The following is a 15782-nucleotide window of genomic DNA, read 5'->3' as shown; positions in this document are numbered from 1 at the left end:
TGCTTATTTTTTAACAAATATAGTTTGAATCATTGCTCTGAAAAAATACGTAAGATGTAATTTACTGTATGGGATGCGTTTTATCGAACAATTTTCTCAATCACATTTTATAAATAAATGTATCATTAATAACCTAACAATATGACACAACTCGTTCGTCCTGTAAACATTCAGAAGGGTAGTTTAGCCTACTCTTCGACGATTTCCCCATTAGCGCCTGACCCAATTTTGTTCATATTTCATAAATAAATGTCACATAAATAACCTAACGATACGGCATAATTCCATCATCCTAAAAAGCTAGAAGTGGTATAGTACTTTTCGGAGTAAGATTTACCCTACGATTTTGTGGAGAACGACTCAGGCAATTTTGTTCGTATTTCATAAATAGCATAACTCGTTTGTCCTGAAAAGATACACAAGGGATATTTTATTCTTGGGGATGACTTTTTTTGACGATTTCTCAGAAAGTACTCGGACGCTTTTGCTCATAGTTCACATACAATTATTTCCTTAATAATTCTAATATATGGCATAAGTTATTTCTAACAGAAATATGACCAATGGGTACTTTACTTTTGGACATAAGTTGCTTCGAACAAAGTTTTCCAAAAACACATTATTTTATTCGCATTTCCCAAATAAATGTTTCAGTAATAGCGAGTCAGTTTAAGAAATTCGAGCGAGAAAATTCAGTGCGTTTCATCCGTACCCATTCTTAAATATATTTTTAAATGTTACACCTAATCACAATTTTCCTAACAAAATCGAAACTTCTATTTAAATGTGCCTTGTTGTTGCCAAATGGTTCAAGTCCATTGGTTCTGGATTTGATTCCCGGTGAGAGCTAGTGTATTTTTATCCAACGTTAAGGTATAGGTAATAAGTAGGTGCAAAGAGAAAAGTGTTGAAACAAGCCTAACCAACCTAATAAATAATACAAAGAAATAATACAATATTACGAAATTATAGAAGAAACGTTGTTAATATTAGATATTTGCGTGTGAGATTGTCCAACCGATGACTGTCAACTCCAAAGGTAAGAAAGTGAAACATCCAATACCAGGTTAATCAGTGGTCTCTAGGTAAACCTATCCTACTAGGAAGTGATTGAGATACCAAAAAATGTTGTAATCGCTGGGAGACATGTTAGGAGAATACATTGGGTGAGAGACTTTAATTCATGAATAGTCTGCACCTTCGTTGGTGTATTGAAGTGCGTAGGTGGTGTGTGTTTAGCACATCGGGTTCCTTTGTTGTTAGTCCCAGCTTTCTAGACCGGATGCAGTTATTCCCGGTAGAAAATACAATATATGTATATATATATATATATATATATATATATATATATATATATATATATATATATATATATATATATATGTATATATATATACATTTCTATTACTATTAAAGTAAATAATCACACTCATTCCCTCAATGTGATACTTGCTTGTTTAATTGTATACAGAGAGCTGATCCGTGGAAAAATCGTTCATAATAATAAATAAAATAAACTCGACAAATATTCTTGTAAATAATAGGTAAAAGTTTGCGTCACACTGTTCATTTTGCTGGGCACGCCAGTGTGCCACGTTATCCGGTTGTGGCACACTGGAATATAGGGTATGGCTTTCTAATTTTTCCCAACTATTTTAACTGCTTCAATTGAAATGAATTTATAATAATAAGAGAGTGAATTTAGTCTTCTTACCCTTCGATTTAGAAATAAGGTCCGCTAGAATTGTATATATAAAAAATAATAATACTCAGAATTTTATAGAGTGGTTTGTTTTATTGGACATACTTCCTGCAACTGTTTGGATTGGAATTATTTGAAATCAAATCGTTAAGTTTTACGACCCACGGTTATACCGGCTAGGCTAAAGGACACGGTGATGATGAGAAATGAATGCAATGGTGGAATGAAAAAAGTGGGAGAAAACGGAAGAACTCCGAGAAAACCCATGCACATGGTGTTTCTCCACCACAAAATTCACTTGGTGCGAGCTGGGGTCGAACCAAGGATCCCATGCACCAAAGGTTAACGCTTTATCACTGAGCCACCGCGGCCCCTCTGAAATTATTTATAGGAGAGAGTGACTACTTTTATGAAAACTTGATATCGAACACATTTGTTTAAAAATACCAGCTTTTTGTGAAATATTGCTTAATATTCAGGAAAACCTAAGTCAATAAAATAATAATAATAATAATAATAATAATAATAATAATAATAATAATAATATAATAATAATATAATAATAATATAATAATAATAATAATTATTATTATTATTATTATTATTATTATTATTATTATTATTATTATTATCTTAAATTAAAAACTCTCTGGACCTAGTGCATTAATCAAAAAGAATGTGTTTGCTTATCATATAAGTGTAGAAGGACTTAATCCCTGTTGCTTTCAATATAAAAAGAAAGTGTCCAACTGTCAAATGATATGCTACATAAAATGCCCTATGCAACATAATGTAGTATAGAGTCATCATTCCAGGTTGTCTAAAGAACACTTTCCTTTTAGCAAGAAAGGAAGAAAATAGAAAATACTGAGTTTTAACCTAGTAGAAAGTTTGCAGATTTAAGGGAAAATGCACAGAGTTGTTGGATATAAAATGTAGTTCGGATTAATGGAGTAAGACACCGTAAATATTTTATTGTTTTAAATATACTGGGAGTGACCAAGCCATTGCATATGGAAATATCGAAAGAGATGCGTTAATGGTGTTAGTTGCCAACTTTTTTAGAAATGAAAAAATTAAGGAAAGCTCTAAAACTCTGATATCACAGATCCAAATTGACTGACTGTTAAGTAAAACTGCTAAATCTGAGTAAAGCAAAAAAAAAAAAAAAAAAAAAAAAAAAAAAGTATTAATGACCTGTGTTAGTTTCAGACATATCATTCTCATATCAAAACTACGATAGAAGTAAATTATGAATAAAGGTGAATTCACAGTTCTGGAATACCAACAAATGATTTTGCTGGATGTAACTTTTCAGAAAACTTTTTATAAGGCTTTAAATTTATTATTATTATTATTATTATTATTATTATTATTATTATTATTATTATTATTATTATTATTATTGTTTGTTTGTTTGTTTGTTTATTAGCTTCCCCATGCCGTAAACGTCGCCAACTTCTAGTGGCTCACTTGCCGGTAAATGGCGATTGTCGATATAGCGACGCGTCGAAGGATTGCCGCTAGCGTGCCACTAGTGGCAGGGATTCGTCGAGTCGAAGCAGATATCTAGAATCGGGGGTATTGAAGTTACCACAACGTAAGAACGAGGACTTCATTTTGGTCCGCGCTCGTTTGATTTGTCACGGAGAATAGTAAAGAGACCAACATGAACTATCGCCAGTCATGTGCATGCGGTTATTATTATATATTATTTTTCCCTGACGAATTGTTATTATAAGGACAATATTTGAGCTCCGGGTCAAGAGTAACTCCTGGCTTTACATCATGAAGTGAAAAATCTTGAGGTGGGTGCGTATAATTGTATGAATTTAGTTGGCAACTGTCGCCGATCACTAGCAAGTGAATATGGGAGAACTATGAAAAAAGTAAATAGACGCTTGCCATTTTGTTATAAAATTACATGACGAGTGCATTTGATTTGATTCCGAACAGTTGTCTTCAAATATACACGGCTAAAGAAGCACTCTGATTAGAAATATTAAAAAGACTTCAATGATTTATCACTCTACAAGCTGTGTCTTCATAATCGCCTCCGTGACGAATTCCGAAGAACACGCAATTAGCAACCCTAAGGTTGATGGTTCACACCCAGCTCAGGGCACTTTCGTTTTATTTTTTTTTAAATGTTTTTAGACTCATCTTGATGCAAAGAAATTACGCATATAGGCGATTTAACGTATTTTAGGGGAATAATTTTGTGGTTCGTTGGCGTTCCGTCGCTTCTCTGCCGGTGGTGGAATAATTTTCAAAACGGAAGTGGGACCAATTTTTGGCTGCGGGACCGCCAATTTTTGGGGACATGTCACTAGTTGCCTATCGGTGGTCCACGGACGCTTACGGCATGGGATTGTCCCCTCACGAGTGAGGCAGATTGTAATCGACCAAGACTGTTTTGGAAAAATGGGAAACATCTTCCGAATTCGACTTCTGAATAATCCGTTTAGGATCAAGTCGAATCAAGGCTGCGCCACGGGAAGGTAGAACAAGTGAGGCAATCGTTCCAAGCACTACGCTCGACAGCTTCCGTCTCATTCACGACTTAGACTCTTCAGGAAAAGTAACAAGTTTATTACTTGTAATTTATTCTTTGAGTCAAAGTATTTTGCAATAAACCATCGTTTTGTAAGATATTTTTACGATTGTATACTATTAATTTCGAAAATTGTACTCATAATATAATTTCCCATCATGGATTTGGAAAAATCAAAGTTGGAACAAAGACAGATCTCCGATCCACATGTCTCTTCATGTTTGATATTGAAGTCTCATATTCATTATTGACCCTTAATTTATTTTAGTCCTAGGCAACGCGAATCGACGGGATGGCTCTAAGTGAAAACATTCATTTAGATGGTTAAGTAATCAGGAAATTCCTGCTGTTATTTCACGAAACACAACAGAACTTGAGAAAAAAAAAAAAAAAACAATTTTGCTTACCAGGGGGAGGGGGTAAATCATCTGCTTACGTTTGCTTAACTAGGAAGAAGGCAAGGGCGCCGATCCTGGGGGGCCGGGCCCGCTCAAAGCTCATGTAGGCCTCCTTTGTATTTATGAATATACAATATTTGGCATTATTTGAGTGTAATTTGTCTTAAAATTCTCATATATATATCTTCTGCATTTGAATGCCCTCCCCCATAAATTTAAAGAGAAATTGGCGTCCTTGGAAGATCTAGTGAAATGAATAAAAATGTGATAACGTAATACTTGAACAACTCTATCTAATGGAGGAAAGTAAATTAGTATTCAACACTTCTTTCAGTTTTAAGCATTTCAAAGATTCTCGTAATTTAGTAGCGTCCCGGATTTACATTTTTGAAGTACGGGAACTTTATCTATACCTTAACGTGCGAATCGGTTTCGGACCATGCACTTAAGCCGCTTTGCCATAAGAGGCACAAGGAGTTTTTCTTTCGATTTCCTCAGGAATATTGCGAATGGTATAACTTTTAAAACTATGTTTAAAAAAGAATACACATCGACATAATAAGATGATAATCTGATACCTAGGAAATATATTGAATTGTTTTTAATTTGTTCTCACGCTTCCAAATCAGTACTTATGCTTTTTTTATTCCAGCCTTTTAATATAAGCATTTCAGACTATTGTCTGTTCTAGGACGATACAATTCTAGTTCATGTTTATGCTAGCTTTGGAAATACAGTAGAGTTTCGCTTATCCGACATAAACAGGCAGGCAGAACGCTGGATAATATGGATGTGTTAAGAAAAGACCTATTAAAATTAAAACTTATGATATAATTTTACATATTACGCATCTAATAATAATGTTTTATAACAAATAACTGCACTGCACTGAATCAGGGACGTATTCAGCGTGAGAGCCTGAGAGCTGTCTCTCTCCGAAACTCAAGCACTTTTTAATAAACTTGCCTTTACCCTTTTGAGGTTCTTTTATATCAGTTTACTAGTAGTCAGTGTCCAAACTTTGGGCAATGTGCTGTTGTCTTGTTATAATTCTAAGAACATATCATAATGCCATTATACCAGGTGCAGTGGCGTATTTAGGGGGGTGGCTTCCGGGCTTAAGCCCCCCACGAAATCTTACTTAGTATAGTAAAGTAAATGAAATATCTTGCAGAATTTTCACATTTCCAGGCAAAGCCCCCCCTGAAAGTTAGCAAAGCCCCTCCCGAAACAAAATCGTAAATACGCCATTGACCAGGTGGAATTAAAGAACAGTTTTAAATAGGATTAACATTTCGTTTCCGTTCTGTTTTTAACTTTAATATATTAGAACGATACACTCCATGTCTTCTTGCTATTTTTGTTATGTGATATACGTAGCAGACAGTTTTCTTTAGTTACATTTCTCTCGAAAATATGTTTCATTTTGTTTGTGCTATAATGCAGTTTCCAAAATAAACCGGTTTATAAATGAAAAGTAGGAAAAAGTTTAAGAGAGGTACAGAACTGTTGCATTATTATTATTATTATTATTATTATTATTATTATTATTATTATTATTATTATTATTATTATTATTATTATTGATATTTAAAAACATTAGAATTACGTGCTTACGAGGATTCGTGTTGGGCCCCCTCCGAATAGAAAACCTGGATACGTGTCTGCACTGAATGATAGACGTATGAGTCAAGGTGTAGACGGGCGCGCTAGGCGATAGACTCCACAGCATGAAAAATAGATTAAGACCACAACTTGCAGATCTTCTTGCCGATTGGTGCTATTTGCAATGATATATCGGATCATATGGTATGTGGAACAAAGGATGGTCGGATAAGCGAGACCATGGTGTATTGGTGTTTCACGCACCTAAACCTGTAAAATGTTTGTATAAACAATTATCTTTCACTCCCTAGCTAAATTTGTTTGTATGATCACACACCTTGCCTCATAAAGTATAGTCTTATAAAGAAAAAAAAAATTTTTTTAAGCTAAAACCTAAAGAAAAGCCAACTTCAATTTTTTTCTTTTTATTAATGGCAAACTAGTCCACTTCATCACGATAAATCACGTTTGGTACTAAGATGTCTTTTTCTGTCCGTATATATCCTTCACACTTCGTTGGAGACAAAATTGTTTTTTCCCCAAGAAAACAGGATGAGAGAAACTATACAACAACATGAACAGAAACCAATAGCTATTAACAATAGTTCTCTAATCCTGGATAAATACGTCATTACAGCAAAATATCAGTAAGTTGTCCTTATTATATTGCTTCGGTTCTTATTAACATCAAAATTATAATGTTTTGTAAAAAAAAAAAAAAAAAAAAAAGGAAGAAAGAAAGAAAGAAAAGAAAAAGAAATGGGATGGGATGGGATGGGATTCGATGTGCTGTCAAAATAATAAAATAACTACCACTCCGCTACTCTACCCACCTAACCACGGAGGCTACGTTGTGTTGGCTCCTTTTTTTAAAGAAATAATCTTCATAACCATGGTGCGTATCGCTTCGAACCTTAAGATAAGAGTTTTTCTGTTTAATTCTATATTTTCGTACGACATCTTAGTTACAGAAGCTAATTTATATTTGGCAGGCAATCTACACACTAGGTTTTAACCAATAAATGCAACATTTTAGTCCACTATCATTTCCTTGATCCAACTTCTCGATTCCCCTACTGAATTCCCTCCGCAATTGTGATCTGCTACTGAAAAAATCCCTAGAAATCATCGTTGCCAGTATACACAAAACCGAGCATAATTTTGTTTTTTGCTTATATTTTTATTATTTTATTATATATTTTGGAAATATCTCCTTAGATGGATTGCATTCTATTATCTCCACATACTAATAACTGAATTTTACCCATAAACGTAAGGAAAATGGAATAAATGCGAAAAATCTTGAGTTACAGTATACGCGCAATTTTTTTTGCGCATGGGAGTACATTCAGTTACTAATTATGGTTACATTTTGGATGATATCATTATTACAAATAAAGTTACAATAAGCAGTGATGTAATGCTAATTTTTTTGGTGGGTATACGCTCCATCCCTTGTCACACACATACACATTAGATATATATATATCGATTGTTTCAATACTATTAGTCTTTGCACTATTAAGATTTAAAGTTCAAAGTTCATAAGAAAGTTATGAAATATCCTTGCTTACAGGCAACTGACACTGGCTCTGCGCGTATCGGTTGCATAACAAACAGGATATGTATATAAAGTAACAAGATAATTCTGAATGGAGAGCTATGTTTTCGAGAACAGCTACCGAACCACTTAACCTATCAACAGAGACTAAGAAAAAGATTACCAATAATGTTACAGATTAATTTAATACCTTATTTATCTCTCTGCGTTAAGTATGTCAGGCTGTAGAAGTGGTTGTACTTGTATGACTGATAATTATAAAAAGAAAAAAAATGACTTAAACCAATGTTGTTTCCGCCACCTTGCTCATTCCTTTGCTCCTATCTATCACTATGACACTTTCATAGGATGTATTTAATGTACACAGAAATACACATATCTCGTTTGAGTTAAAATGTTGAGTACATTTGGAGTAATTTAAGATTGAAATTTTGAATTTTAACATTGTAAATCGGACGCGAACCACAGCCTACTGGCTGTTGTGATAATCAGAGCCATAACCAAGAAGAAATTAATCGCCCTCAATCTGTAGTTTGTCCGTTCTGCAGCTTACAACCCCTCTCTTTCTCTCTCTCCCAAATTGTGTTTAGTTGTTGTTCTTTTGCTCGGAGAATGAATTTAGCTTTATTTTGTCGGGTCATAATTGCATTAAAATAGAAAAAGTTTAATTTTGGTTTCGTTGCCGCTCGACCGTTTTAGAATTGATAGATTGAGTGACCCATTATCCTAAGTACCAACAGCAATAATGTCGAAATTAGTATCGGTATTAATACTAATATCGGCCTTATTGCTGTTGGTACTTAGGCTACTGTGTCAGTCAACTATTCAATTAAAACTATTACAGCTATGTCCCAATGAGCAAATAATTACTTGAAGCGTTAATAGCTAAGTATAAAGAATAGACAAATAATACAATAATACGAAGACAAGCTGTTTTCATCAACTACCACACCTAGAACTTAGAATTTTAGATATTTCCGAAAAGCAGAAATAAACTTAGGTTATACAACTGTCATAAGTTTAAATCTAGTCTTTGTTGCGATCTTCAGACACGAAGCTTTCTTTTGCTGCTTTTAATGCATTACGATGGTTCCGGGATTCCACCTTAAAATGCAGGACAATATTGCATACAGTCATGGTGTTGAATGACTGTAAAACTAAACTTCAACAAATTCGTATAAAGGAGTCATATCGGGTCTATGCCAATTTTAATACAAATTTAAACCGAATTAAGCATATGCCAATTTTAAGACAAATTTAAACCGAATTAAGCATATGACGCCCGCGGCGGCGTTATGATCGAATATTTTTCGTGTTTGCAACTTGGTGCGATAAGTTTTTTTTTTTCAATTAAATGTTTAGGTTTTTTAAATTTAGTTATTTATTATCAGAAGCGATTCAAAAGAGCCACTTCGACCGAACATCAAAGGCACCTTGGAGATCATTTTCGAGGCCAATTTTATGGTTGAATTAAGCCCTGATACCAGCGCCGAAGTTAGAGTCGGGTAGTATCGGTATACCCATCTAAAACTTTAGTACAATAATTTATTTCGATTCGAGGTTTAGGTTTCCCGTCAGGAGCGATTTTTAAACATCACAAATGACTATCTTTCCGAGAGAAGTAGCTCAAGGTCGTGGGTTCGATTCCCGCTGCTAACCATCCTGACTGTGGTTTTCCTCAGTCCTACCATGCATATGCCGGGATAGTACCTACTAAACAGGCCCTGGCCGATACCTTTCCAAGTCCTTTCTATTATAATTGTTGTTGTTAGATATGAAGTATAAAATGGCCCCTGAGCTGTATCTGGTGATTGTTAAATACATAAAATAAATACGCACCCTGGGGAAAAAGGAAAAATAGATAACGACAAAAAATGCTCTCCTCCTAAAAGTATTTCCTAAAAGAACCGGGTTCAAGTAGGTATTAAAAAAAAGAGAGAGAGAAATATTCAAAGGTGCACACAATCCTATGCAAAATTTTAATCTTGATATATTGAAAACTATTTTTTTTTTAATTTCCCGTAAGAAAAAAGAAAAAGTTACACCCCTCCGTCCCCACTTGGCACCGCGAAGTTTACCATCCGATTGCGAAACGCATCTGGTGTGCTCTTTGGTACATGCTTGACTTGACCAATAAAAAAAGAAAGGTTCAATACGTGTTATATGAGCTTAATAAGCGTTTAAACACAACACTATTCCATGGTATCGATTCGTGCCGTAAATCTCCAAAGGGTTAAAAACTACTAAGCAAATATTTTCGAAGTAACGGTTGTATCGAAATGATCAAAGATTGCTGTGACATGCTCATACGCTACAAGTCTTTCCTGACTTTTGTTTTCTACCCCTTCCTCAATTTTCTTTTTTATCTGAAAGAAAATGAAACAACGAAGAAAAATGTTTTACCCCCTTTTTTTGTTCAGTAGGTTGAGGATAAACTTCTGGTAGTACTAGCTGCTGAGTATTTATCGAAATCAACCGCTCTTTCTTTGATGTTAATTGCGGCTACAAATGAGCAGTACTAATCCGAGGTTCGCTGTTGTATTGGGAACGACTGTGAATGCTTCAAACTAGACCGACCGATGTTTTGTTATTTTTGTGGAGGCCAACGATTTCTTGGCACAAATATATTTATTTAATTTCCTCTTAACTCTTAAAGTAAAGACCACATTTTTTTCGGAACCTCTTTCCGCGATTAGAAAGGAACTGGTTCCATCGCATATTGCCTTGCTCAAATTGTATCTAATCGACAGACTTTAAATTGAATTTGGAATTTGGAAGGTAGGGACAATGCATGTGACATCTTGAGGAAAAATCACTGCATGCTCAGAGCGCTGTTTTTCTTTTAGAAGAGATTCTCAGAAAATTTGATTCTCATGCCCCGAAAACGCAAATATTTTAAAAGAATCTAGACATCATTCGCGGTAACAGCCTGACGACCATCTGTTTAGTGAGATTTTTTGTTTTGAAATAAAGTACATGGAAAGCAGTTGTTGTTTGTACAATGAAGTGAGTATACTATTGATCGAATGTAGCGAATACCCGCGTACTTCTTAAATTTTAGGTGGCTATACGGTAGTTTCCAAAAATTAGAGGTGGGTATACGCCGTATACCCTCCATTACATCCCTGACAATAAGTAATTATTACTTGCAGTGCATGTAGAAATCCTTCCATATATATCTAATCCTAAAGACAAGTAGTGACACTGATTTAATTAGATCATAGATATTTTTTCAGTTAGCTATTCATGTATTCCTCTACCGAGTAAAAGCAATGTTGTAGTAAAAATTCTGAAGTCCTTTTTTAAATTTAGCAATAGAATCCTGAGTCTTTATATTTTTGGGAAGTTTATTGTATAGCATGATACCCGCATATTTACACCCTTTTTCATATAATACAGTTATATGTTCTACAATGGAAAAGTTTCGTTTGTTTCTTGTATCATAATTATGTTTTTGTTCTACTCGCGTAAGGTGTTTCTTTACAAATATCAGTAAATTTAAGATATACAAACATGGTACTCGAAGTATACGAAGTTTTTTAAATATTGGTTTGCAGTGATCTTTCGGTTTAGCAGTTGCCATCATTCTCATTATTCGTTTCTGTATTGTAAAAATTACTTTGGCTTTCTGTGGATTCCTCAAAATATAATGCCATATGTTAAATTCTACTGGAATAATCCAAGGTATTTTTTTTTTAAAGTAGAATCTTTTAACACATTTTAAAGTACTTTAATTGTGAAAAAATTGACTTAATTTCTTACTAAGCTTTGTTATATGCACATCCCAGGAAAAAATTTTATCTATCCAAATTCCTAAGAATTTAGTTGAGTTCACATGGTCTATTTCGTTATTTTCAATTAAAATATTCACGGCTGTGCGTTTGTTGCGCAGATGATGAAAATTGATTGCATGCGTCTTTTCAATGTTTAATTTAAATGTATTTTCTAGAATCCAGTGAGATAGTTTACAGAGGATTTCGTTTGCACTACCTTTAACTTCCTCATTTGTTTTCCCTTTTACTATAATATTAGCATCATCTGCATAAAGTGATAGTTCTGCTGGAGCAACATTACTTGGTAGGTTGTTAATGTATATCAAAAATAATAACGGACCTAATAAGGATCCTTGAGGCACTCCACATGATATTTCTTGTTTCTCCGATATGTGGTATGTAGTTTGGTTTGTTTCTCTGTTATTATTGTATTTAATTTCTACTACTTGCTGCCGATTTTCCAAATACGATTGAAACCATTTGTACGCAATGCCTCTTATTCCATAATCTTGAATGGGGCGCGGTGGCTCAGTGGTAGAGCGTTCACCTCCGCTGCTTGGGGTCCCTGGTTCGATCCCAGCACGCGCCGTGTGGATTTTGTGGTGGACAAACACCGTGCTCGTGGGTTTTCTCGGGGTTCTCCCGTTTCCTCCTACTTTTTTCATTCCACCATTTCACTCATTTCTCATTATCACCGTCTCCTTTAGCCTAACCGGCATAACCGTGGGACGTTAAACTTAAAGATTTCATTTCATTTCATTTTTCCATAATCTTGACGCTTTGAAAGAAGATTTTTATGTGACACTAAGTCAAATGCTGTGGAAAGATCAAGGAAGACACCTATACATTTCTCCTTACTATCTAGACTTTTATGTACAATTTCTAGGAAATTTTATATTGCAGCTTCCGTCGTCTGTTATTGTATCATATTTGAGTAAAAAATGTGCTACTCGGACACTCATTGCTGTGGTTTCTGGAATTTTTGAGAAAGTTGAGAGGAGTGAAATAGGCCTATAATTTGTAAGCGCTGATTTGTCGCCATTTTTATATATTGGTTTTACTTTTGCAATTTTTAGTATACTAGGGAATTCTCCATTGAGTGCTTGAACTCCATCCTCCTTCCTTGATGACATTCTGCGTACTCAATTAGACGAAACTTATGCATTTTGGAACAAGGTAAAATCAAGAAACATACAGTAGATAATATATGTTAAATAACAAAATTCTTTTTACCTGTGATCCATCGATATAAGCAGTCAGCTGGTTTATTTGCTCCCGTGGAAGAACAGTATTGAAAAACACAGATGTGTATCCGGAACCACAAATGGCACTACTTCTTGTAAACTCCATACATCGACGATTCCTTACTCGAGAATCATTTGGAGGAATTTCTATTGGAAAGCACGGAGCAGTCAAGTCACACGTCCTAGAATTAAAATTTTTGTTACTGGTATTTTGAAACGGATAACAATGAAAGTGTCAATATACAATGAAAGTGTCTGGTGCTACAGTCCACAAATATCTATGGCCGGTCAGATGCTGCGTTGAAGTGGGTGATGAGTGGTCAGCGTGGTCAGCTCCCTACATTATTTTTGGCTTTCTATCTAGATCGGATTTTGATACCTCTTAATTCCAATTAGCCTCAGAATGCTGGATCAATATCAAAAATTCTAATTCCCACAGAAATCAATCACACCAAATGCACACCAAAATGAATGTGCATTAACCATTCGCTACACAAGAGTGTTATCACATTCAAATTTTTAAATACATTGAAGTAATTAATAAAATACCTTATATCCTTATAGTGAATTTTAACACGTGCTGTTTTAAGGCTTCACTTGCTTCTTTTGTGTGAGGTTTTCAGCTTTACTTCTAAATATATTATATGTTGATGGAATTTTTCATTCTACAAAATCTCGTAACTCAGATGAAATAAATAAAAAAATAAATCCTATGTAAATTTACACTTTTAAGTCATGATGAAAAATTCGTTTATGTGTTCTTGACGAAAACCTTTATGAGACAGAACAGCGTTTCACAAATGATTTGTATAAATCTGAGTTACGGGATCTTTCAGAATGGAAAATACTATCAATAGAATACGTTTACCGGCGCAACTGAAAGAATACCACCAAATAAGTGAGCGAAGCCTTGAAAAGATATGTGTTAAACTTCATTATAAGAAAGTAAGGTAAGCTGTTTACATCTTTTTAAAACATTAAATATTCAATCCTATACCTTTCACCAGTAAATACATTGGAGTAGTTATAGTTCGGAAAAAAAAAACAAAGCTAAGAAAAGTGGACTTGTTTTCTGAAATCTTTTCTTGTTGTTAATGCCGTTCTTCTACTCACATATTTTTTTTCCTCAGTAGTTAGTCTACGAACCAGACTTTACTAGTAGAATTTTCAGATCAAGGAAAAATAAAATGCTACGTACCATCTTGTATTTTTTTTTTTTTTTCATTGGACTAAATAATATTTAAATTAATTCTGTGTCTTCAATATATCATTGGTGTCTATGTCTGTTAATAGTAAGACTTCGAAAAAGTTCGGCAAAAATCCTCCAGCTTCAGTCCAAATTATTTGATCTCTTTATTTCTATCAACAGCTATTATATTACTTGTTAAGTATAACATATAAAACTATAAAGTTTCTTTCCAAATCTTTTGAAATAAACGCTATGAATGTTTCTTCAGATGCAAATACTAATTAACCACTGGGCTTGGTGAATATAAGACTGAATATAGCTACCTGATAACCTACACATAATTATGATTCGTACTAATTCGTATATCTAGGAAGGATGAAGCAATAGTATATGTAAATATTTTATACTTTCTTGTCTTAGATTAGATACTATGTTTTTCATGTAAAATTCTTTCAGATTTATATTAGTTTTTTTTTTTTTTTTTTTTTTTTTTTTTTTTTTTTTTTTTTCAGAACGCTACACACAGTGAAAGTGATACATATAGTCATATTTGGGATCAAAGACTTTCTGCAAACAGAAGGAAACACTAAACTTCATTGCGGCAGACCCCTTAGAACACGCAATAAACACATTGTCAAGCGTTCAGAACTGTCATTCTCAATTGTGTGAACTTTTCAGGACATTATCAAGCAAAAACATTACATGTTCAGTACTTATAAGCGATGTATGTAGTAATCAAAACTTGATTAGTTCTATCTATAACAACATTAGCATTTTTAAGATAGAAATTGTAACACTAATACACGGATATCTTGTATAAATCGTCCAATTCGTTCTTTTCTTTTTATTTTCGACTACGTATAATAATCAACAAGTTTCACAAATAATATAAATTCGTGGACAGAAAATGTCTCAAAGTCAGTTAAATGCGACTTGAAAAAGAATAACAATGAGACTGAGATCAGTATTAACTATTCTTGATTGCTGTATACGAAGAGTTTACCTGCTACAATCTACTCCGTCATTGAAGCTTTCACTGCTGACGGAAGGAATTGCATGGTCCAAATCATGATCTAGGAATTGTCCCCATTGCATTAGCATATGAGAACAATGATCATCCGGAGTTACTTCGTCCGTTGTGATCAGTCTGCTCGATACAAGTCGTGCACTGGGTTTCGAGTAGCCAAAGTATTTAACACTTTTAGTCCAACCTGATAAATAGAAATATTAACAGAGGTTATAAAATAACTACATAAATAAAAAATATCGAACTTATTTTCTAAAGAAAGTCGACCTAACAAACGTTATTAAAATGTTAAGGTTTTTATTAGAAACATTTTAAAAAGATCTTAGCGATATACTTAAAAACGTAACACAATACAAGCAAGATATTCATTTTCTAAATCCGCCAAGAAAATAAATGATTATTATGTTTCGGATTTTTGGTGCTGGGGGAGGGTTGTTGAAACAATGTTTTCAGGTTAGCACATGACTTTTAGGATTCCAAACTCGAAGTTTATGTCCACCAAAAAGAACCTTCTCCACTCAATCAAGAAATTCTCACCAAATAAGCACCAATTTTTAACTTTTCATTTGTTATTCGTACATATTGTACAGATCATTCTCCACCAGTATTAACACTCGCCCATCGGAGATCGGGTCATTTTTGACCCATAAATGTTTTATTTTAATTTTTTTCCCTATTTCTTCTTCATTTTTCCGGTCATCGGCCTAGGTATGCTTCTTTTAATCTACC

At 34.0% G+C, this 15782-nt stretch overlaps 2 protein-coding genes across 3 annotated transcripts in view; one reads left to right on the top strand and one right to left on the bottom strand.

Moving 5' to 3' along the window:
• Nucleotides 1-14954, top strand: part of LOC145690519 (acyl-coenzyme A thioesterase 13-like) — a 95515-nt gene extending 80561 nt beyond the window's left edge. Inside the window, exon 4 of the mRNA XM_081765477.1 lies at nucleotides 14539-14954. Within this exon, the coding sequence (XP_081621603.1) occupies nucleotides 14539-14555 (17 nt within the window). The 3' untranslated portion in view covers nucleotides 14556-14954. The remainder of the gene's footprint in view (nucleotides 1-14538) is intronic.
• Pxn (Peroxidasin) overlaps nucleotides 1-15782 on the bottom strand; it is an 899909-nt gene that overhangs the window by 23851 nt on the left and 860276 nt on the right. For both annotated transcript variants that reach the window (XM_081765474.1, XM_081765473.1), the window contains exons 17-18: nucleotides 15030-15237; nucleotides 12827-13019 (exon numbers count right to left, since the gene is read on the bottom strand). In XM_081765474.1, the coding sequence (XP_081621600.1) occupies nucleotides 12827-13019; nucleotides 15030-15237 (401 nt within the window). The remainder of the gene's footprint in view (nucleotides 1-12826; nucleotides 13020-15029; nucleotides 15238-15782) is intronic.

The sequence above is a fragment of the Thermobia domestica genome, chromosome 7 (genome assembly GCF_964235325.1).
Source record: "Thermobia domestica chromosome 7, izTheDome1.hap1.1, whole genome shotgun sequence".
NCBI lineage: Eukaryota > Metazoa > Arthropoda > Insecta > Zygentoma > Lepismatidae > Thermobia > Thermobia domestica.
The sequence above is the reverse complement of the archived record's forward strand: the minus strand, read 5'-3'. Positions and strand labels throughout refer to the sequence as shown.